Source organism: Oncorhynchus clarkii, chromosome 18, assembly GCF_045791955.1.
Source record: "Oncorhynchus clarkii lewisi isolate Uvic-CL-2024 chromosome 18, UVic_Ocla_1.0, whole genome shotgun sequence".
Taxonomy (NCBI): Eukaryota; Metazoa; Chordata; class Actinopteri; order Salmoniformes; family Salmonidae; genus Oncorhynchus; species Oncorhynchus clarkii.
In genome coordinates this window covers 65,569,709-65,594,209 of record NC_092164.1, presented here as the reverse complement: position 1 = coordinate 65,594,209, position 24,501 = coordinate 65,569,709, and the positions used below count along the sequence as shown (strand labels likewise).

Sequence of the window (24,501 nt, the reverse complement as noted above, 5' to 3'; positions counted from 1 at the left end):
ATTTCACTCCGATATCTTTTTGAGGCTTAAAACACGCTTCTAACACAATTCTAAATATGACCACTTCTTCTCTCACCGACTCAACAGTTTGCTCCAACACATTCCTGATTTTCCTGGAGACTCTTAACGAATTTCCCATGTAGCACTGGTCCAATGTCCCCATCACAACTATACTTGTCTTGTGTCCCTGTCTTCTGTAACCCACTCATTCTCACTGTGGTATTATCTTCACCTGACTCACTACTAGTTTAAACAAACTGTGTTTCCCTGTCTTCTGTAACCCACTCATTCTCACTGTGGTATTATCTTCACCTGACTCACTAGTTTAAACCTGTTTCCCGCAGTGTCATCCTTTCAACGATCTAAAACTGCTCGGGTAGATTTAGTAGTCTAAACAATGTGTACACGTAAACATAATGATGGATATGAATATCTACGAGAAAGAAAGAAATACAAACACAGATTGTTCTCAAACAGCTTGCATCATCATCATCATCATCATCATCGCCTGCAAGATACTTCTTTAATTCCAGGTGAGGGCCCCAAAGTGAGTGGAGTTTGGCCGCGGCCGACACCATCATCACGTTGAGAGAAAACAACATGGTGGAACAACAAAAACAGGAGAAACGAAACACTTATTTTCTTTCCCACTAAAACATGTAGAACATATTTTTTAAAAACAAAACAGGTCACAAATCCGTTATTATGATCCACACCAATACTTTCCAGGTAGGAAACATGAGAAAACACGGCTCCGGGATGACGTTTCCTCTTGGATCCAGGATCAGCTTCCTCTCCCCTAATCCTAATTTTAATCAATAGTGGGGATAATGTAAAATTGACCCAAGATCGCCGTTTTGTGACGGGCAATTTCACCCTACAGCAGAAAAAACACGGCAAACGGATCACCCACTGGGCACACTTAATTCAATATCTATTCCAGTTGGTACAATGTAATTCCATTGAAATGTGGAAACAAAGTTGCGTGTGCCCAGTGGGCAGGGTGTAATTTCCCAAATACATACACGTCACACGTTCATCCCGGGCGGAAAGAGATTAGCCTGGTCCCAGACCTGTTGGCGCTTGTTTGCCAACTCAGAGTTGTCAAGACATTTTTTTTTTTTTTTTGGCGTGACAATTCCATAAGGAGTTGGCATGCGCAGAAACAGACCTGGACTCATTCTAGAAAGAGATTGGATTTCTCTCAAACATAATACTTAATAAGAGAAAACAATAAATGGCTGCACCAAATAAATAAGCGCAATAATAGTGCAGAGAGTGCGTCAAATCTAACCAATTACTCGACTTGCTTTCAACGAATGTCGAAAAAAAAACAACTACATGTCAAATACATGAGCACAACAATGTGTAGCCATGTTCTGATGCTTTTGATCGAAACCGAAAGCAAGCTACAGATACATCAATCTAACGAAATGGAGAGGGAGCTGTATTTAAGAAAACACCAAAAACGTGGCACTTTTAACTGAAACACTAGAACATTTATCGCTATGTAATAATGTACATGGTTGTAAACAGGGTTTCGGGGGCCAATTCCATTTCAATTCAGAGAGTTAACCGAATTCCAATTCCACATTTTCCCTTGTTAAAAAAAAAAAAAAGTAAATTGGAACGTCAGTGTACTTCCTGAATTGCCTGGAATTGAAATGGAATTGACCCCAAAACCCTGGTTGTAAACAGATAGATGTCCACTCTGGGCTACCGTAGTATTGGACATAAAGGCCTGGTGTTGGTTCTACTGACCACTTGGCTTGGCCAGGGAAAACTTTAGGCTCCAGACATATTTAAATAGCTGTTTGGCGGACAGGGTCGTTCCTAACTCCCTATACAAAACGGGACGAACCAAATCCCATTGTTTACTTGGGTCAGTGTTGCATCAGAGAACGAGTCCTAATAGAAAAAGGGAGACTGGGGCTGCATGGGAGATGGTGAGAAATAAGGGGACATCTCAATCCACTACACTGGCTTCCTTCCTTCATGATAGGTGAGAGGCCTGGATAAGCTTTCACCATATGTTGCTTCCACTTGCCAGAAAGCTCACGTTATTGAGACACAGCCTGGAGGGAGGGTCCTATATCAAGATCGACTAAGTAACTCATTATACTAACTACTTAAAAAAATTAAATTAAAAATAAAAATAAATTGCAAGGCACAGTGAAATTGACAACAGATAAAATATCAGTTACCTAGACATCATTAAATCCAGTATGTTTTTAGTTATATGGCCTAACAACAGATTGCAATTTGGTCCAAAAGGAGAGACAGGTTTAAGTACATTTAAACAGCAAACAGATGACATTGCTTAACCTCTAGACAGTACCAGGTCATATTTATTGACAATCCTATTTTGAGAGATTTATGGATTTCTTGACCGGAGTGTTTTGAGTTAACGCTAAAAAAAATCAGGAGTGTTTTGAGTTAATTGATAATCCCGGACGCTGTTTGGAGTCAGTTACAGTTTTCAAAATGGAATAATGTACAAATTGGCGATCTGTACATTTAGTTATGATGATATTACCATTGTCATCATAACTAAAACTGAAATGTGCCAATTTAAAAAAAATTAAAATAAACACACTTTAGGGCGATAAAACCAAAACACGAACTAAGTATTTTACATCCATAATCAAACTCACAGAAGGTGCCATTTTAACAATTCAAAATGTTTCAGTTGTCTCATTTAAAACCAAGAGTAGTTTGGCAATACACTCAAAGTCAACAAAAACCTGAACTAGAATGGAGAGAGAAGAGAGAGCGATCATGAATCTCTGACTGACTGAAAGAGTGACCGAGCAATACAATGAGTCATTCTAAACATTCATATCAACTAACCAGCCAGTCCTCATCTGCCTCCATCTCCCACTGGGCCCGGGTCAAAATAGGGAATAGGGTGTTATTTTGGACAGCGTCCTTGTCAACCTGGTGTCCCTTTATGTCTCTCTTACCAGTTAAAACAGAATGGCTCAATCCCTAAAACGTCAACATCTCAATCCCTAAAACGTCAACATCTCAATCCCTAAAACGTCAACTGTCGTTGTACACAACCTCTCCATCTGTTCCAAAAACAGAATGGCTCAATCCCTAAAACCTCAACATCTCAATCCCTAAAACGTCAACATCTTCCCTACTGTCGTTTTACACAACCTCTCCATCTGTTCCAAAAACAGACAACACAAAAAAAAGCATCGCCATGGGAACAAACCCATGACCAATTGGGTCTGGTGTGTCCCATTTTTGAGAGGCTAGTACTAGACACCTCCGAGAAACATTTCCTATCGCTTCCCAAAAACACAACTTAAAAACATGACCAAAAGTATTTATCTTTTGTATGTGTGAAAAATGTGTGTAATGGGACTATGTATGCTGCCTTGTGAGTAAGTGTGTTAGTGTGTATTAATGTGTGTGCGTGCTACTGTCACTTTTTGAGTGGCTGGTAGACAGATGCATTGGGATCAAGAGAGGAGGGACTATTGTCCATGAACTTGGAGGAGTAGTGTGGCGTAACGGGACTCAGGCTGCTGCTGTCGTTGCTGTAGGAGATACTGGGCATCACCGCCATCACTTCCGCTATCTTCTGCTTCAACTCTGCTATCTCCTGGTCTCTCTGGTGGATCTGACCTGGGGGAGGAGGGTGGGGGGGTTAGATGACAGATGGCTTTTCATTTTGTGGCCATTCTCTTCATGTTGCTGACATCTCTGGATCATGCAGCAGAGCATCCTGTTTATGTGATGGTAAATGAAACCGTGAGGTAATGCTAGGTTACGTTGAGGAGCATCCTGTTTATGTGATGGCAGATGAAACCGTGAGGTAATGCTAGGTTACGTTGAGGAGCATCCTGTTTATGTGATGGCAGATGAAACCCTGAGGTAATGCTAGTGAACCTTCTGCAATCCAGCTTTCAGAGTTTGATCCTAGAGTCTATGAACACAATGGCTCAGCTAGAAGTCGGTCGCTGTCGTACCGCGGTAGTGGGTCAGGGAAGGGAACTGTACCTTGTGCGATCTCCAGCTGTCTCTTGGCGTCTCCCAGGGCAGAGAAGAGGTCTAGTTTGATCCTGGTCTCAGCAGACAGGCTGTTCTCCAGGTGCTGGGTTTTATCCTGCATGGCCGACAGCGCAGACATCAACACCTCCATGTCCTTCTCATTCTCCTTGTACTTGCGCAGCTCCTAGAGAGAGAAAGGGGAGGGAGGAGAGAGAAGAGGAGGGGAGAGAGAGAGGAGGAAGAAGGGGAAAGAGAGAGAAGAGAAGAGGGAGGAGAGAGAGAAGAGGAGGGGGAGGGAGGGAGGGAGGAGAGAGAGAAGAGGAGGGGGGAGGGAGGGAGGAAAGAGAGGGAAGGGGAGGGGGGAGGGGGTAGAGAGAGTAGAGGAAAGGGGAGGGAGGAGAGAGAGAGAGAGAGGAGGGGGAGGGAGGGAGGAGAGAAAGAGAGTAGACATCAACACCTCATCATGAACAACTGAAACCACAAACTAACTACTCGTAAGGGATCCTGTGTGGCTCAGTTGGTAGTGCATGCCACTTACAACACCAGGGTTGTGGGTTCGCTTCCCACAGGTGTCATATTTGTACGAAAAAGTACAAATATGTATGCACTGTAAGTCGCTCAGAGTAAAATAACTCAAATTGAAAAAACAAACTAGAGAAGGAATATAATGTTGATTTCAGCCATGTCCCAGTAAAGATATCAGCAGCACCTTGCTGATACATAATTTCTGAGACGGTGAGCTCACAGAAAGGATAAATATTGAAGGATGGACTCACCTGGCATTTCCCCTCCAGCTCTCTAATGTGCTCTTCTTCCAGTTTCACGTCGATGTTGAGCTTCTTACACTCCGTCTCCAACTCTCTGATCCGCCCACGCAGGGAGTCGGTACACTCACCCCTGACAGAGAGAAAAGAGAGTCAGTAAACTCACCCCTGAGAGAGAGAAAAGAGAGTCAGTACACTCACCCCTGACAGAGAGAAAAGAGAGTCAGTACACTCACCCCTGACAGAGATCCAGGGAGTCAGTACACTCACCCCTGACAGAGATCCAGAGAGTCAGTACACTCCCCCCTAACAGAGATCCAGGGAGTCAGTACACTCCCCCCTGACAGAGATCCAGGGAGTCAGTACACTCCCCCCTGACAGAGATCCAGGGAGTCAGTACACTCACCCCTGACAGAGATCCAGGGAGTCAGTACACTCACCCCTGACAGAGATCCAGGGAGTCAGTACACTCACCCCTGACAGAGATCCAGGGAGTCAGTACACTCACCCCTGACAGAGATCCAGAGAGTCAGTACACTCACCCCTGACAGAGATCCAGAGAGTCAGTACACTCACCCCTGACAGAGATCCAGAGAGTCAGTACACTCACCCCTGACAGAGATCCAGGGAGTCAGTACACTCCCCCCTGACAGATCCAGGGAGTCAGTACACTCCCCCCTGACAGATCCAGGGAGTCAGTACACTCCCCCCTGACAGAGATCCAGAGAGTCAGTACACTCACCCCTGACAGAGATCCAGGGAGTCAGTACACTCACCCCTGACAGAGATCCAGGGAGTCAGTACACTCCCCCCTGACAGATCCAGGGAGTCAGTACACTCCCCCCTGACAGATCCAGGGAGTCAGTACACTCCCCCCTGACAGAGATCATTCATATTAACAGAAACATGCATGTCGAGGATGCAACAGCCAGCTCCTTCTTACCGAATTCTGATGTGCACTTTGAACTTGTCAGAATAACTGTCCAAATTGACTCTTCCTCGGCCAACGAACAGCAAAATCACTAGCCTATGTCAACCTACTATAGTAGCAACGTTTAGCCTCCCTATTCTATCGGTCAGCTTGTCAAGAAAGAAATAGCCTATTCCAAACTGACTCTGGGACAGTTGTGAGACGATAGATCCCAAATTCATACAACCAGCAGGCTACATTAAAAAGCAATGTGTCTAATGCAACAGATAAAAACATTTAGCTTAAAATGTTGAACAATGATTATTTTCTTCATATTATAAGCGCAGGCTATTTGCGAATGTCCGTTCCATAGCACAATTGGCGGGAAAACACTGTCGTCACAAGGGCACAGAACATGCGAGCGGTTTCATGTGACCGTGACGAACATATCCTATCGAAAGATGTTCGAGAGGAGACATAATAGGCTACTTCGAAGCAAAGCAAGACATGCCTCACAATATGTATTAAAACGTTCAGGTTTCAGACAATTACGTATATGTTTTCACAATGCATACTGCCTCCAGCTCATTGCAAAGTGATGTGGGACGCGCTGATAGAGCCTGTCTCCCGTTGACGTTTTGGGATGCTGCGGAAGCTCGTGCCCGTCTTGACAGATTTTCAACTCAACGGTTCTGTATCGGTGTATGTGGTAGGTGTATAATAAATAAGATTTACGTAACAAATATACTGTACACGTGCGCCAATTTAATTCCACTAAATTATGCAAATTAACTTATAGACCGATAAGCATGACCAATCAAATGTATTTCCATCGACTGGTATTTCCACCAATGGAGAGGCTGAAAAACATTATTTTACACAGGGATTGTTTCTTCATCTCCTGGTCGATTGGCCGGCACCAATTTTATTTATCGGCTTTAAAAAAATAAAAAAATAAAAATGTATTGGACAAAAAACGGCTATTACCGGCTAACGGAAACCGGCTAACGGAAACCGGCTATTACCGGGCTAACGGAAACCGGATATTACCGGGCTAACGGAAACCGGATATTACCGGGCTAACGGAAACCGGCTATTACCGGCTAACGGAAACCGGCTAACGGAAACCGGCTATTACCGGGCTAACGGAAACCGGCTATTACCGGGCTAACGGAAACCGGCTATTACCGGGCTAACGGAAACCGGCTATTACCGGCTAACGGAAACCGGCTATTACTGGGCTAACGGAAACCGGCTATTACTGGGCTAACGGAAACCGGCTATTACTGGGCTAACGGAAACCGGCTATTACTGGGCTAACGGAAACCGGCTAACGGAAACCGGCTAACGGAAACCCTGGTGTGAGTGTTTACCTGGAGGCTACGGCTAGTGCTACAGCCCGGGCTGCGGTGGCTTCCTCCACCTTCTTCCTCTTCCTCTCGTCAGCCAGCTGTTTCTCCGCCAGCGCCCGGGCCTCCTGCTCTGCCTTCAGCCTCTTCTCTAGCTGGGAGATGGTCTGCTTGTCCTTTTGCTTGGCCTGGTCAGCACTGTGGAGCACACACACACGTCAGCACACACACCAGCACTGTGGAGCACACTCACTCACACACGTCAGCACTGTGGAGCACACACACACACACACACACACACACACACACACACACACACACACACACACACACACACACACACACACACACACACACACACACACACACACACACACACACACACACACACACACACACACACACACACACACACACACGTCAGCACTGTGGAGCACACACACACACACACACACGTCAGCACTGTGGAGCACACACACACGTCAGCACTGTGGAACACACACACGAACACACATACGTCAGCACTGTGGAGCGCACACACACACACACACACACACGTCAGCACTGTGGAGCACACACACACACACGTCAGCACTGTGGAGCACACACACACACGTCAGCACTGTGGAGCGCACACACACACACACACACACCAGCACCGTGGAGCACACACACACACACACACGTCAGCACTGTGGAACACACACACACGGTTAGAGATGTACACACAAAAACAGCCAAAAAGTTTGTTCCCCGAGTTTCTAAGTCAGAATGAATCTACATGTTGGAATCCAGAAACACAATCCCCGATCAAAAGATCACCTTGCATCCAAAGGAAAACATCTCTTTATGTGATCAAGGTGAGTGATATTATGCTCAGGCCGATCCTCTACACCGTGCCAATACTCTGAGAACCTTGGCTTCGTCCCAGGCTTCAAGTGTGTGTTCCTACTTGTTCTGCAGCATCTCGTTGTCTTGTCGCAGCTGGCCCAGCTCTGATCGCAGACTCCTGTCCTGGCTGGTCAGGGAGGAGAGGTGAGAACGTAAATCTGACTCCAACTGACGGCTCGCCTGCAGGTCCGCCTTCAGCCGTTTCACATCCTGCTCTAACCTAGAGAGAGAGAGAGAGGACAAGGGCTATGTTTAAGGTAGACTACATCGCAGTTTCACACGAATAGCTGTTTAACATAACAGCTACACACATCGTATGAAATCTGATGCACGGATGCACACACACACACACACACACACACACACACACACACACACACACACACACACACACACACACACACACACACACACACACACACACACACACACACACACACACACGTTGCTGTGAGAAGCCAGACTGCATCATAGTCGGCCTGAAAAGTCAAGGAGAGGGTGAAACCGGCTCGTCTATATGCATGCCAATGCACGTTGGCTACGGGCCTGTGTGTGTGTGTGTCTTACCGCACGAGAGCGTCAGGCTTGCCCAGTTGATTATTGGGAATACAGTTCTCCACGGGATCCTTCTGATTGGCTCCTCCCTTCCCCGCAGACTTCGTCTTTTTCTCGTTCTTATTGGACAAGCCAGACGACGGCACAGTCCCATTGGTGGCGCTGTGATTCCGAGGGGAGGAGTTTGTGGCCACACCGCCTCCGCTGGCATTTTTGCAGTTCTTCCCTCCCCCTCCCCCGGTTCCCCCCACCTCCTCTTTGGGAGTGTGTGTGTTGCCTGTGTGTGTGATCTCTCCTCCTCCGAGGTCGTTGTTAAGTCTCTTCCCCCCCATGTTCTCCATATACTCCGTCTCCTGTAATGTGGAGTCCAGTGTGTGGAGGATACTGTTGTTGTTGATTCCTATTGTGTGTTGTTGTTGTTGTTGTTTGCCCTCCCGTTCCTTGCTGTTCCCGTCTCTCCCTTTCTCCCGGTACTCCAGTTCCGGTAAGGGAACGGAAGCGTTAACGGGGGTCTTCTTGCCGGGAGTTGACCCATTTTGGGAAACCGGCGGGGTAGGGTCCACATCTGATGACACACCTTTAGCCATGGCCGCTAGAGAGGAGGAAGCAAGGTCAGGAAGAGGTCAGGTAAGATTACAACAGTGTGTGTTTGTCTATCACCTGCCAATTGTTGGCGGAACATCTGTTGCTCAGGGTAAAGTGAAGTGTGTGTGTGTGTGTGTGTGTGTGTGTGTACTGCATGCTCCCTCTCACCCTCCTCTGCCTCTCTCTCCTGTCTCTGTAGCATCTGTTGCTCTGGGGGCAGAGCCTGCTGTAGGAGCTGCATGTAGAACTCATTCTCCTTCTGCACCTCTTTCTGTTTCCTCAGTCTCATCTTGTAGCTGACGTAGCTCTTGAAGCCAAAGCCCAGAGTCACCACCGGGTATCCAATACTAACAGAGGGAGAGGGACGAGGGCAGAGAGGTGGAGGGACGAGGGCAGAGAGGTGGAGGGACGAGGGACGAGGGCAGAGAGGTGGAGGGACGAGGGCAGAGAGGTGGAGGGACGAGGGCAGAGAGGTGGAGGGACGAGGGCAGAGAGGTGGAGGGACGAGGGCAGAGAGGTGGAGGGACGAGGGCAGAGAGGTGGAGGGACGAGGGCAGAGTGGTGGAGGGACGAGGGCAGAGAGGTGGAGGGACGAGGGCAGAGAGGTGGAGGGACGAGGGCAGAGAGGTGGAGGGACGAGGGCAGAGAAGTGGAGGGACGAGGGCAGAGAGGTGGAGGGACGAGGGCAGAGAGGGGAAGGAGAAAATAGTTAGCACAAACTTTTGCTATGGTTGTCATAGCAAAATGAAGAAAAATAATGAAAGATTTCTACTTCGTGTTCAGCGTAGAAGAATAGTTTCCCCTTTTGTTGATAAACCTCCATTGCCTAAGCAATTACAATGTGTAACAACACACATGCCCCGCCCACCTGAGGATCTGTCTTTTTTCCGCCATCTATTTCCTGTGTTTGAGGGATGCAAAAATCCACTTATCACTTGGATTGATTACTTTCATTTTACTCCTGCTTCATACTCTTGCTTGTGCCTGATTTTTTTTCCCCATTTAATATTACGGCCGTGGAAATGTGGACTCTGGATGTGATGAATCGCGCTTCACCAGCTAGCAGGCCGACGGACGAATCTGGGCCAACTGTAAAGTTTGGTGGAGGAGGAGTAATGGTCTGGGGCTGTTTTTCCATGGTTCGCGCTAGGCCCCCTTAGTTCCAGTGAAGGGTAATCTTAACACTAATGCTCTTGTGGCTGAATGGAAGCAAGTCCCCGCAGCAATGTTCCAACATCTAGTGGAAAGCCTTCCCAGAAGAGTGGAGGCTGTTATAACAGACTCCAGGGGGGACCAACTATATATTTACAGTGCCTTGCGAAAGTATTCGGCCCCCTTGAACTTTGCGACCTTTTGCCATATTTCAGGCTTCAAACATAAAGATATAAAACTGTATTTTTTTGTGAAGAATCAACAACAAGTGGGACACAATCATGAAGTGGAACGACATTTATTGGATATTTCAAACTTTTTTAACAAATCAAAAACTGAAAAATTGTGCGTGCAAAATTATTCAGCCCCTTTACTTTTTGTGCAGCAAACTCTCTCCAGAAGTTCAGTGAGGATCTCTGAATGATCCAATGTTGACCTAAATGACTAATGATAAATACAATCCACCTGTGTGTAATCAAGTCTCCGTATAAATGCACCTGCACTGTGATAGTCTCAGAGGTCCGTTAAAAGCGCAGAGAGCATCATGAAGAACAAGGAACACACCAGGCAGGTCCGAGATACTGTTGTGAAGAAGTTTAAAGCCGGATTTGGATACAAAAAGATTTCCCAAGCTTTAAACATCCCAAGGAGCACTGTGCAAGCGATAATATTGAAATGGAAGGAGTATCAGACCACTGCAAATCTACCAAGACCTGGCCGTCCCTCTAAACTTTCAGCTCATACAAGGAGAAGACTGATCAGAGATGCAGCCAAGAGGCCCATGATCACTCTGGATGAACTGCAGAGATCTACAGCTGAGGTGGGAGACTCTGTCCATAGGACAACAATCAGTCGTATATTGCACAAATCTGGCCTTTATGGAAGAGTGGCAAGAAGAAAGCCATTTCTTAAAGATATCCATAAAAAGTGTTGTTTAAAGTTTGCCACAAGCCACCTGGGAGACACACCAAACATGTGGAAGAAGGTGCTCTGGTCAGATGAAACCAAAATTGAACTTTTTGGCAACAATGCAAAACGTTATGTTTGGCGTAAAAGCAACACAGCTCATCAACCTGAACACACCATATCCACTGTCAAACATGGTGGTGGCAGCATCATGGTTTGGGTCTGCTTTTCTTCAGCAGGGACAGGGAAGATGGTTAAAATTGATGGGAAGATGGATGGAGCCAAATACAGGACCATTCTGGAAGAAAACCTGATGGAGTCTGCAAAAGACCTGAGACTGGGACGGAGATTTGTCTTCCAACAAGACAATGATCTAAAACATAAAGCAAAATCTACAATGGAATGGTTCAAAAATAAACATATCCAGGTGTTAGAATGGCCAAGTCAAAGTCCAGACCTGAATCCAATCGAGAATCTGTGGAAAGAACTGAAAACTGCTGTTCACAAATGCTCTCCATCCAACCTCACTGAGCTCGAGCTGTTTTGCAAGGAGGAATGGGAAAAAATTTCAGTCTCTCGATGTGCAAAACTGATAGAGACATACCCCAAGCGACTTACAGCTGTAATCGCAGCAAAAGGTGGCGCTGCAAAGTATTAACTTAAGGGGGCTGAATAATTTTGCACGCCCAATTTTTCAGTTTTTGATTTGTTAAAAAAGTTTGAAATATCCAATAAATGTCGTTCCACTTCATGATTGTGTCCCACTTGTTGTTGATTCTTCACAAAAAAATACAGTTTTATATCTTTATGTTTGAAGCCTGAAATGTGGCAAAAGGTCGCCAAGTTCAAGGGGGCCATATACTTTCGCAAGGCACTGTATGCCCATGATTTTGGAATGAGATGTTCGACGAGCAGGTATCCAATATAGTGTATCTTTTGTGACGTCCCCACAATGTAACCACCAAACTGTTCCCACAACCTAACAAAACATTCTGGGAACCTTTAAAGAACAGACCAAATGTGTTCTGGGAACGTTCAGAGCGAGGCGCTATGACTTTAGCCTATTGCCTCTTTTGATTTATGATTTGACGATCACAAGCTACACGCACCACTCTCCTGGAAAGCTGGAGCATCAGCATAAATTATACCATTTCTCAATCTCTCGACTGCAGCTGCCGCGGTCGGATTTGTACGGGCCCTTCCCGGACAAGTCTGTTAAAATTACACATACCCATGAAGACATCTAGTATAAACAATGCAGGTAGGGTAGACAGAGCAAGTTTTTAGTGGTTGAAGCCCCACCCCTTTTTGTTCATCTATTCATATATGCAAGTGCAGCGGGTGTATTTATGCAAATGAGGTACATATAAGTGTCTTTATTTTAACTAAATGTACTGAGAAAAATAGCCGATACAATAAGAAAGTGTATACGAATGCACTCTAAGGAAAATAAGTGACAATGTAAATGTAAAACCTGAATTTCAAAAAATAAATATAATAATATAAAAAAGTAAATAATAATAATAATAAATAAAAATAAAATAGAAAATAATAATAATTAATAATAATAATAAAAATAGCTGAATAGTTAGTTTTATGAGCTATAATTAAGTCATTATCTGATAGATTATTACTAAAATAAAAAAAAAGGTTTGGAGTATCTATATCCATTGTTCAATTGTTGCATTAATCAAAATTATTATTTTTCAACTTTTTTTGAGAATGTAGATGACCTTTTCTACAATGTGCTTGGTCCTGTGGTTACTGCCATAAGCTAGGGAGTAGGTCCGGTAGGGTTAGAACAACAGGTGACAAGGTTACTGCCATAAGCTAGGGAGTAGGTCAGGTAGGGTTAGAACAACAGGTGACAAGGTTACTGCCATAAGCTAGGGAGTAGGTCAGGTAGGGTTAGAACAACAGGTGACAAGGTTACTGCCATAAGCTAGGGAGTAGGTCCGGTAGGGTTAGAACAACAGGTGACAAGGTTACTGCCATAAGCTAGGGAGTAGGTCCGGTAGGGTTAGAACAACAGGTGACAAGGTTACCAGTGAGCTGCGAAGGGCCGACACAGGTCCACATGGAAGTTCTTCAGGTCCTTGAAGCGGATGGCAGCTTCCATGTAAACAAACAGTATCCATAGCGATACGGTGGGTAGGCACACTCCTCTCTCTGTGCAAGGGGGGGAGGGGCCAAGATGGGAGACAGGCTCACACTATCACACTGTGTTTACACAGACAGACCAATTCTGATCTTTTGTCCAATTATTGGCAAGATCTGATTTGTCAAAAGACCAATTAGCGGAAAAAATATCAAAACTGAGGCTGCCTGTGTAAACACGGACGAAGAAATATCATTTATTTTGTACATGCATATCTGAATACATAAAATGTATATACACATTTGATAACTGTGTATACATAAACATATTAAAATCACATGACACCCAGGATTAAGCCAATGCATTGTGGGAAAGACAAATCTAATTATGGGAAAGAGAGTGCTGAGGTTAACTGACCTGTGTGCCAGACATACTGGACCCAGACGTAGGTGCTGGCAGCGAAGAACAGCCATTGGACAGGGATAAAGAGGAGGCAGATGATGTCAGACGTAAACGCCACACACACAAAGAACACTGAGAACGCCTGAGAGAGAGAGAGAGAGAGAGAGAGAGAGAGAAATGTAGTCAGTATGCAATAATATACAATTGTGCAGCCATCTTTCATGTCAAAATCTCATGAGTAAGCTCTCTCACACACACACTTACCAGCCCCTGGTATCTGAAGGAGTCGTAGACACTGCGTATGAATAGCCAGAAGGGCCACAGGTACTCAAACCTGAACTCCAACACAAAGTCTGCCAGCAGCACCAGCACCCACACCACCAGAAACTTCAGGTACAGGAAGGTACTGAGAGAGAGTGGAGAGAGGGGAAGAGAGTGAGAGAGAAAGAGATAAGAATGGGAGAGAGAAACATTGTGAGATTTCTTGAAGCACTGTCAACCGGAGAGCGAGGAAGCCAAAACAAAGAGAAGAAAACTAGCTCTGGTCCAAGGTGTTAATGTGTGTTCCTCCACTAACTAATAAGAGAACACGTGTCACTACCACCCTGGAACCAGAGCTAGACAAAAATTGGCAGTGATATATGATCAGTACCACAGTCATTCAGTGTTTATAGCTGGAACATCATTATCTTGATTTCAGTCACGCTTAGAGGTCATCTGCAACCACAAGACCACACGTTTTCCCACTGTTTTAAAGAGAGGCATGTGCCACTGAATTTGATCTGTAATGAATCCTGACTTATCCCCCACTTAGATGATATACATTCATTGTTGGGCACTTGTTCTGCTTTCAGTCCCATCATACTTCTCTGGTCCAAAGCTTTACTCTTTGTTCATAACGTACATTCAAGGCCAGAAATTCATAACCTAACACAGTGCCGTAGGACTATCAGAAGACTGAAGAGAACACTAAAACCTGTGTTCATGTCAGGGCATATTGGCTTTTCAACAGCTGCTTTTCTCATGCGGTGTTATCAATGGAGGCTTGCTGCTGACAAAGCACTGAAATGTCAAAAGTATAAGAAGAACCGTCAAGCTTTGGATCGCTAGAAATATAATATAAATGTTCTCGTGTTTGGGTTAGATGACCAGCTCGTTCTAAGTAGACACTAATTAACCGTGCAATCGTATAAACATGTATGCAATTTCGGCACATTTTCCAATGGCTTTTGAATTGTCGTCAATGTGAACACAGTCAGTGCTGTTTACATTTAGGAACAAATCCATTGAACTGTCAGAATAGCTACCGAGTTAACTAGCAGCCGCTGTTGTTACTACTACTTAAGTAACACTACGTTAGCTAACTTAGGCCTTAAGTTCAGAAACAAAATCTATTAGACATTCGAAGACGAATAGTAAACGCGAAAGCAGGGGGTCATCTGACACTATTCACGACAGCTGAGTGTCTTGTCTGCTATATCTCAGCCGCCATTATTGTACGATCATGCCCCCTAACTAGAGCCCCCTTACTTTCCGTCGGTACCTGCTATATATACCCTCTGTGATTCGGTTCCGTTTTAACGGGCGTCGGAGCTTGCTGCAGTCCGCATTGCGCCGCTTCATCCTCCCTCCTGTGGATTTGGCTCTGATATCAATCCGGTAATTATTACGAAAATGTCACACGAACGATCTGATATGGACATTTCTTTAAATATCCACCATTGCTGTTATTTTCTGGACGTGAAACAAAAGCAAGAAATAAAAACACTGTATCGTGGGCCCTCCCTCTTTCCGTCAAACGCCACGACGCACGCCAACGTGACTACGTCATTGATACGTCTACGTAGAAAAAACATGGCTGCCTCTTGTATGGACTAAATCTTTCTCGAATTTATACTTTGACGGTATGAGTGATTTTGATTACATTTAAATTTGCGCTGTGATACTGTAGTGCATTATACAAAATAAAGCTGTTATCTCTGATATATATATTGTTGATAAAGTTTTAACAAATGCTCTAGCAATGCTGCTTCTTCGGCCATGCTTGAAAATATGCTAACTTTCGTTAGCTAACTAGCCTGTTAGCAGTTGATGGGGAAATTAGCCACCGTAATAACTGTAATGTACCGTTAATGTAGCTGGTATTAATTACACCATTGCATTTACATTTACCTCCATTTACTCATACTGTATGCTAGTGGTTACATACTAGCTAATGTTGTGGCTCTACCTTGGCAGAGGAACGCTCAACTCCGTTCTCTGTTATATCGAGGCGGAGTTGAGTTTGACAACTGGTTGCAGGATTTTCTAGCAACAACACTTGAATCACCATTATTTTATTATTGTAAAGGTGTCAATTCTGAAAGCGTTTACCTGAAATTCATACTTGTAATAAAAACGTATCGAATACAACCATCTCATTTATGTTGCGCAACTCAGCAGGAATTTGCATGTGCCAATTGAGTCTCATCTGACGTAGTAAGTAGGTATCACGGAACCCAAACCGGCTGCGCGCGTCAAACTCTTAACATTCGTTTAGTCTTGGACCCTATAGATTATTCAGATGCAATTGACTCAGATGCGGTTGTCATATTTTTGGACTGCTGTAAAGCCTTTGACACAATTGAACATGAATTTCTCTTTCGGTCTCTTAAACTTTTGAGATTTGGTGAAAATTTTATCTAAGTAATTCGCATATTTTACAAAGATATAAATAGTTCTGTGTTACTAAACCGTAATACTTCCAAAGATTCAGTATCAACAAGTGTACGACAGGGGTGGACAATTTCGCCATTTTTATTCATTTTGGTTGTGGAACTTGTATCTCTAGATATTCTGAATAAGGCAAATTTGTATGGCTTAACCATTTTTAACAAAGAAATCAACATTTCCCAACTGGCTGATGATACTACTCTTTTCTTAAGAGACAAAGACCAGGTCGCACATGCCCTTAATGCTATAACTGCATTTTCTATTGCATCAGGATTAAAACGGAATGTTTTTCAAATGTGAAATAGAACATATTCCTGTAAAGGACTGTGTTAAATATTTAGGAATAGATCTGTCAAAAAAAAAAACACTTAGTCAGACATTTGAATTTCTCTCCTAAAATTAAGAAAACCAAAAATATATGTAATAATTGGCTTACAAAGGGATCTTTCTATACTTGGGAGAGTACTTCTGTCCAAGGCAGAGGGACTGTCCCGTTTTGTGTACCCCGCATTATCGTTATGTGTAAATCCTGCTACTTGTAAAGAGATCAACAACACCTACTTATTTCCCACCATAATTTGCAAATAAATTAATTAAAAATCCTACAATGTGATTTTCTGGATTTTTTTTCTCTCATTTTGTCTGTCATAGTTGAAGTGTACCTATGATGAAAATTACAGGCCTCATCTTTTTAAGTGGGAGAACTTGCACCAATGGTGGCTGACTAAATACTTTTTTGCCCCACTGTGTGTGTGTGTATATATATATATATATATATATATATATATATATATATATATCATCTATAAATCATCTATAAATCTGTCAGGTTTTTTATATATATATAAATATAGACCATCTTACTTGAGAAATCTTGTAATAAATATATAAAACATTCTTCATTCACAAAACCAACTTACACCGAGAGGAACGTTTTTCTGGAACATGCTTATCCTGACATTGTCTGGAAAAATGCATGGTTAAGGCCTTACAAATATTGTATACCAAACAAAGTTAAGGAAGTGCACTTTAAAATTTTACATAAGATGTATCCATGTACTTCTATGATATCTGATATCTGCGTTTTCTGTGAAAAAGGTGAGAATCTGTCTCACTTGTTCTGTGAATGTCAATTTGTGTCTGAATTTTGGGAAAACCTTGCAAAATACTTATTTACCATTATGACCTATGTTTTTGACACAAAATATATGTTACTATTGCAATGATAACAAAACCACTGAAATGATTGTGATTTTTATTTTTTTATTCTTGTTGCCAAATACTTCATACAAACAAAAATGCCAAAATCCCATACCAAAATTACATTTAACTTTTATTAAAACATTAACCCTTGTGCACGATAAGAATAAAAATTTTCTAAATCATTACAATAAGATTTTTTCAGAGTGATTACAATTCCAGTAGAATTGTTTTTTTTATTTTTTATTATTTGTTAAACTATTTTCTCGTTAATACCTGCGTTCTGTTTTGTATGATGTAAATTGTTAACCTGAATTTTTTTTAAATCTAAAAAAAAATTACAAATTTTTTTATTTATTTTTATTTTGTCCCCCTACACCAAAAGCGATCACGACACGCAGGTTTAAATATCAAAACAAACTCTGAACCAATGACATTCATTTGTGGACAGGTCGAAAAGCATTAAAACATGTATGGCTAGTTAGCTTGCACTTGCTAGCTAATTTGTCCTATTTAGCTAGCTTGCTGTTGCTAGCTAATTTGTCCTGGGATATAAACATGGAGTTGTTATTTTACCTGAAATGCACAAGGTCCTCTACTCCGACAATTAATCCACACATAAAACGGCCAACTGAATCGTTTCATGGGTATAACCAATGAGGAGATGGCACGTGGGTACCTGTTTCTATAAACCAATGAGGAGATGGGAGAGGCAGGACTTGCAGCGCAATCTGCATCAGAAATATAACTAACTAAAAAATATATATTAAAAAGGTAACTGTTTTCAGAATCAACTGATGGTGACTCAGTGTTGTTGTTTGAGAATCCCAAGGCAAGTTGTCAAACCTCAACTCCCCCTCGATATAAGACAATGGAGCTAGATCAGCTAGATCTAGCTATGCCATTCACAGGTATCACCCAAAGACTGAAAGAGATGGGGGGGAAAAACGATGTATTTAAGCTATCCCTTTCTGTGCACTCACTCTTCTGCCCATTACTGTATCATCCACAGATGTCATCAACCGACACACAGCAAGTGACAATGCCCGACGTTCTGAAGACGGAGGCGATCCCTGAGGATCCAAATAAACAGAAAATGTCCGAACTCCCAAAAAATGACAATAAGCCTGTGCTTCTGATAAAAGACAAGAAAACAGCGGCTCAAAAGAAGAAGAAGAAGAAGCCAGAGATTCCGAGAAGGAAAAAGAAGAAACCAGATGATTCCGGTAAGCCGGTTCCATTAAACCTAAACGACGAGGTGGTGAGGATGAGGAAGGAGGTCAAAAGGGTGAGGGCGCTGGTCATCAGGAAGTTGACTAGGCAGATGGCAGGTCTGAAGAAAAAGAAGGGGAAGGAGGAAGATCTGGAGAGGAACCGGAGGAGGGTAGGCAGACTGCTGGAAGAAATCCATGCGATGAAGACACTCAAACCTGATCCGGTGGGTGCTTCTTCCCCAATTACATCTTACCTACATTATTATTATTATTATGACTTCCTTATTTGGGATACTGTGTAGTATAATTCCCAAGCCATTGTATATGTGCTGCTACACATTGCTGGTGAGTGAGTTCCTTTCATGCAATGTCCTGTAAAACTTTTTTTTTTACTTTGATTTTTAATTTCACCTTTATTTAACCAGGTAGGCCAGTTGAGAACACCTTTATTTAACCAGGTAGGCCAGTTGAGAACACCTTTATTTAACCAGGTAGGCTAGTTGAGAACACATTTATTTAACCAGGTAGGCTAGTTGAGAACACCTTTATTTAACCAGGTAGGCTAGTTGAGAACACCTTTATTTAACCAGGTAGGCTAGTTGAGAACAAGTTCTCATTTGCAACTGCGACCTGGCCAAGATAAAGCATAGCAGTGTGACACAGACAACAACACAGAGTTACACATGGAGTAAACAATAAACAAGCCAATGACACAGTAGGAAAAAAGTCTATATACAGTGTGTGCAAAAAGCACGAGGAGGTAAGGCAATAAATAGGCCATAGGTGCGAATGATGCCAACAATTTAGCAGATTAACACTGGAGTGATAAATGAGCAGATGATGATGTGCAAGTAGAGATACTGGTGAGTAAAGTATATGTCCTGATAACTATTAATTTATCAGAAAAATACAAGCTCTTTAGTGCGGTGTACTTCACCAATTACATATCAGATATAAAGCACCAGTCACAGGTTTTAGAACACTTACTCATTCAAGGATTTTTCTTTATTTTTTACTATTTTCTACATTGTAGAATAATAGTGAAGACATCACAACTATGAAATAACACATATGGAATCATGTAGTAACCAAAAGTGTTAGAAGAATCTAAAATATATATTTGTATTTGTTTAATTAGCCACCCTTTGCCTTGAGGACACCTTTGTACACTCTTGGTGTTCTCTCAACCAGCTTCACCTGGAATGCTTTTCCAACAGTCTAGAAGGAGTTCCCACATATGCTGAGCACTTGTTGGCTGCTTTTCCTTCACTCTACGGTCCAACTCATCCCAACCATCTCAACTGGGTTGAGGTCAGGTGATTGTGGAGGTCAGGTCATCTGATGCAGCACTCCATCACTCTCCTTCTTTGTCAAATAGCCCTTACACAGCCTGGAGGTGTGCTGGGTCGTTGTCCTGTTGAAAAGCAAATGATTGTCCCACTAAGCCCAAACCAGATGGGATGGCGTATCGCTGCAGAATGCTGTGGTAACCATGCTGGTTAAGTGTACCTTGAATTCTAAATAAATCACTGACAGTGTCACCAGCAAAGCACCATCACACCTCCTCCTCCATGCTTAACGGTGGGAACCACACATTCGGAGATCATCCGTTCACCTACTCCGCGTCTCACAAAGACACAGTGGTTAGAACCAAAGATCTCAAATTGGGACTCATCGTTACCAAAGGACAGATTTTCACCAATCTAATGTCCATTGCTCATGTTCCTTGGCCCAAGCAAGTCTCTTCTTCTTATTGGTGTCCTTTAGGAGTGGTTTCTTTTCAGCAATTCGAACACGAAGGCCTAAGTCACTTCTCTTCTGAACAGTTGATGTTGAGATGTGTCTGTTACTTGAACTCTGTGAATAATTTCTGAGGCTGGTACCTCTAATGAACTTATCCTCTGCAGCAGAGGTAACTCTGGGTTTGCCTTTCCTGTGACGATCCTCATGAGATCCAATTTTCATCGTAACACTTGATGGTTTTTGTGATTGCACTTGAAGAAATTTTCCGAATTGACTGACCTCCATGTCTTCAAGTAATGATGGACCATCGTTTCTCTTTGCTTATTTGAGCTGTCCTTGCCATAATATGGACTTGGTCTTTTACCAAATAGGGCTATCTTCTGTATACCATCCCTACCTTGTCACAACACAACTGATTGGCTCAAGCGCATTAAGAAGGAAAGGAATTCCACAAATTAACTTTTAACAAGGCACACCTGTTAATTGAAATGCATTCCTCATGAAGCCGGTTGAGAGAATGTCAAGAGTGTGCAAAGCTTTCATCAAGCTTTCATCAAGGCAAATTCTGACTACTTTGAACAAAATAATAAATAATAAATAAATAAAATATATTTTGATTTAACACTTTTTTTGATAACTACTTGTTTCTGTGTTATTTCATAGTTTTGATGTTTTCACTATTATTCTACAATGTAGAAAATAGTAAAAAAATAAATAAAAAAATAAACCTTGAATGAGTCGGTGTGTCCAAACATTTGACTGGTACTGTACATTTGTTTTACTTGCTTGGAAGTTGAATACTGCGGTGAATATTCAGGTTTAGTGCATGTATTCATGTCAGTCCCAAACCATTGCAAATTAACTTACGGTCCCAAAACCAGATCATACTAATTGTTGATTGTTATTTCTAGGTGACCAAGGCTGCCCTCCAGAAGAACCTGAGTTTTGAGTTTGTCTGTAAGAACCCAAAGGCCACCATTTCTGACCGAGCTATAGCCCGTATCGCCACTCACCCTCAGTTCAGCAAGAAGATAGACACCATCAAAGCTGCCATTAAAGCCTTCAAGGATGAGAGGATGTCAGTAGAGAGAGGAGACAAGAAGGAAACGGTTAGAAAGCAGCCTTTAAAAGTGGTCGAGGTGATCGAGCAGCCGAGGGACAGTGATGGAGGAGGAGGGGTGGAAGGTGAAGAGGGAGATGAAGAAGAGATGGATGAGGAGGAAGATGGAACACCCGCGGATGAGGAGGAAGATGGAACACCCGCGGATGAGGAGGAAGATGGAACACCCGCGGAGAGTCTAACGGTTGACGAACCAGCTGTTCTAGAAAAGCAACCTGTTGATAAGACTGTCCGGGTTACAGAAGAAGACAACGTTTCCACGATAGAGAATAAAGAATCGGCCATAGAGAATACAGTAGCTGACCCTCAGCCCACGGAGATGTCAGAGGCCGATAAGACTCTGATGGACTCATCCACTCCATTCACAATAGAGGCCCCACAAGTAGTACCTACAAAGAACATAGTAACCATGAAATACACACCACAGAGGCAGGTAGTCCAGAAACTCACAAAGGACACTCCAGCCACTCAGAAGACTCAAGACCCCAAACCCCAGAAAGTCACTAAACCTCAAAATAAAGATGTTAAAAACAAGCAGGATGATGAAGAGGATTCTGATGATGATGATGAGGAAGAGGAGAGCGACTTGGAGTCTTCGGACGACGAGAAGGAGTATTTTGACGACAGCACGGAGGAGCGTTTCCGTAAGCAGTCCTCCCAGTCGGATGAAAGCGACAACGATGATTTCTTCCTGGGGAAAGTCAACAAGTTCAAAAAGAAGAGTGATACGACTACAGCGCCACCAGGTGGAGGGGAGGGGAAGAGCAGCGAACTGGGGAAAAACCCACTGCTGGAACCACTGGAGAGCTTAAACCCACACCAGACTGAACTGGATGAGCTAGAGGACAGACTGAACTCCAAGGGGAAGTCTATCTTCTGCTCCAGTCTGTCTGGGTCCAGAGGTGGTAGAGGCAGGGGTAGAGGCGGAGGCAGGGGTAGAGGTGCAGGCAGGGGTATGGGCCGAGGAGGGGGTAGGGGAGGGGACTTCAAGAACCGTGGAAGAGGGGGATATGATGGCTCGTCTCGGGGTCCTGGGTCACATGATGGGGGTTCTGGGAGGGGAAGGGGAGACTTTGGGAGGCAACGGGAAGGCAGAGGGTTCTCCTCCACCCCTTCATCTCAGCCACCACAACAGGCCCTGCACCCGTCATGGGAGGCCAGTAAGAAGAGGAAGGAGCAGCAGACCGTAGTAGTGGCCTTCCAGGGAAAGAAGATCAAATTTGATGATTGAGCTAAGGCCGGCGATATGGCCAAAATGTATCACAATATTTTTGATGGTATTTGACAGTATTTTATGTTTTTACATAATAAAAGTTATCAATTTTGCTTTATGAGTTGTCCCTGATCCTAGGGTGGAAGCACATACCTTCTAAAATGATTTCAATTAGGCTTTCTCCATTCTGATTGGTTTATACTGTTCAATCAAATTTGAAACAAAAGTTGATCTGACAAAGTCTAGGCCTTATTCTTAAACAAATATTCCAATTGTAATTTTGACTTGCGATTTAGATAAAAAAATACTTGGGTGAACAGTTGGAACCATGAAAATAGAATAATTATACGTATTATATAGTTAGAATGTACCAACTGGGCGTCAATTCAATGTCTATTCCGCATGAGTAAAAGTTAATTTTATTGAAATAACATGGAAACAATATTGATTCAACCTGTGTATGCCCAGTGGGTAATAGGGGCACCTTTAATTCAGTGTTTAACATAACAACGAATGAAAAGGGCAGGGAGGTGTTCATGGAATTGAGAATTTGAATATAGCTTACCAATAGGATCTCTATGGAGGCGTTATTTTGACGGGGAACCAAAGTGTTGGTGAGGAACCAAAGTGTTGGTGAGTGTTTCCCAGAGGAGTGGGTTATTGTAATCTTTGGCTTCGTTTAAAATGTCCTCCAGTGATTTCTGAACTTTTGCTGTTGAAAAGCAACATCCTAAGCAGAAATACAGTAATGTACACACATCAAAGGGTTAAATATATATATATATAAAGATATGTTTTCAGCAAAAGTGTTTATTAAAGACAACTGTAAACTTCAAGGAGTTGGTTTGAGGGGAAGCGGGGATGTCATTGGTCTCCTCCCCCTTTGCTTGAGAAACAATGAAGGCGCAATAGAAAAAATACATATCTCAGACTGGCCAATAAAAGATTAAGATGGGCAAAAGAACACAGACACTGGACAGAGGATCTCTGCCTTGAAGGCCAGCATCCCAGAGTCGCCTCTTCACTGTTGTCGTTGAGGCTGGTGTTTTGCGGGTACTATTTAATGAAGCTGCCTGTTGAGGACTTGTGAGGCATCTGTTTCTCAAACTGGACACTCTAATGTACTTGTCCTCTTGCTCAGTTGTGCACCGGGGCCTCCCACTCCTCTTTCTATTTTGGTTAGAGCCAGTTTGCGTTGTTCTATGAAGGGAGTAGTACACAGCGTTGTACGAGATCCTCAGTTTCTTGGCAGTTTCTCGCATGGAATAGCCTTCATTTCTCAGAACAACGAGTCTCAGAAGAAAGTTATGTTTCTGGCCATTTTGAGCCTGTAATCGAACCCACAAATGCTGACGCTCCAGATACTCAACTAGTCTGAAGAAGGACAGTTTTATTGCTTATTTAATTAGCACACCAGTTTGCAGGTCTGCGAACATAATTGCAAAAGGGTTTTCTAATAATCAATTAGCCTTTTAAAATTATAAACTTGGATTAGCTAACACAAGGTGCCATTGGAACACAGGAGTGATGGTTGCTGATTATGGGCCTCTGTACTCCTATGTAGATATTCCATAAAAAATCAGCCGTTTCCAGCTACAATAGTCATTTACAACATTAACAATGTCTACACTGTATTTATCATTTTGATGTTATTTTGATGGACAATAAATGTGCTTTTCTTTCAA

At 43.1% G+C, this 24,501-nt stretch overlaps 2 protein-coding genes across 2 annotated transcripts; one reads left to right on the top strand and one right to left on the bottom strand.

Annotated features, from left to right (window-relative positions):
* Window positions 1–463: 463 nt before the first annotated feature.
* Window positions 464–15,417, bottom strand: LOC139373859 (macoilin 1a). Its single transcript, XM_071114945.1, has 11 exons — window positions 15,158–15,417; window positions 13,879–14,020; window positions 13,630–13,756; window positions 13,160–13,283; window positions 9,225–9,403; window positions 8,484–9,063; window positions 7,978–8,136; window positions 7,050–7,223; window positions 4,779–4,899; window positions 4,012–4,186; window positions 464–3,636 (listed from the first exon to the last, which is right to left on the bottom strand). Exons 1-11 carry the CDS (start codon window positions 15,235–15,237, stop codon window positions 3,434–3,436), a joined length of 2,064 nt encoding a protein of 687 aa, XP_070971046.1. The 5' UTR covers window positions 15,238–15,417; the 3' UTR covers window positions 464–3,433.
* Window positions 15,418–15,443: 26 nt separating this feature from the next.
* LOC139373860 (serum response factor binding protein 1) lies at window positions 15,444–22,932 on the top strand. The gene is made up of 3 exons (XM_071114946.1): window positions 15,444–15,518; window positions 18,539–18,964; window positions 21,395–22,932. The coding sequence occupies exons 2-3, from the start codon at window positions 18,539–18,541 to the stop codon at window positions 22,832–22,834; spliced, it is 1,866 nt and encodes a 621-aa protein (XP_070971047.1). The 5' UTR covers window positions 15,444–15,518; the 3' UTR covers window positions 22,835–22,932.
* Window positions 22,933–24,501: the final 1,569 nt, after the last annotated feature.

What these genes read in the sequence shown, in the direction of transcription:
- LOC139373859 (XM_071114945.1), bottom strand. Translation starts at nt 15,237, where the DNA reads ATGAAGCGGCGCAATGCGGACTGCAGCAAGCTCCGACGCCCGTTAAAA. An exon ending in CCTTCAGATACCAGGGGCTG is followed by an intron (nt 13,757 to 13,878) that starts GTAAGTGTGTGT and finishes TCTCTCTCTCAG; the next exon opens with GCGTTCTCAGTGTTCTTTGT. An exon ending in GGAGAGAGAGGCAGAGGAGG is followed by an intron (nt 9,064 to 9,224) that starts GTGAGAGGGAGC and finishes CCTCCTCTCTAG; the next exon opens with CGGCCATGGCTAAAGGTGTG.
- LOC139373860 (XM_071114946.1), top strand. Translation starts at nt 18,539, where the DNA reads ATGTCATCAACCGACACACAGCAAGTGACAATGCCCGACGTTCTGAAG. An exon ending in AGACACTCAAACCTGATCCG is followed by an intron (nt 18,965 to 21,394) that starts GTGGGTGCTTCT and finishes TGTTATTTCTAG; the next exon opens with GTGACCAAGGCTGCCCTCCA.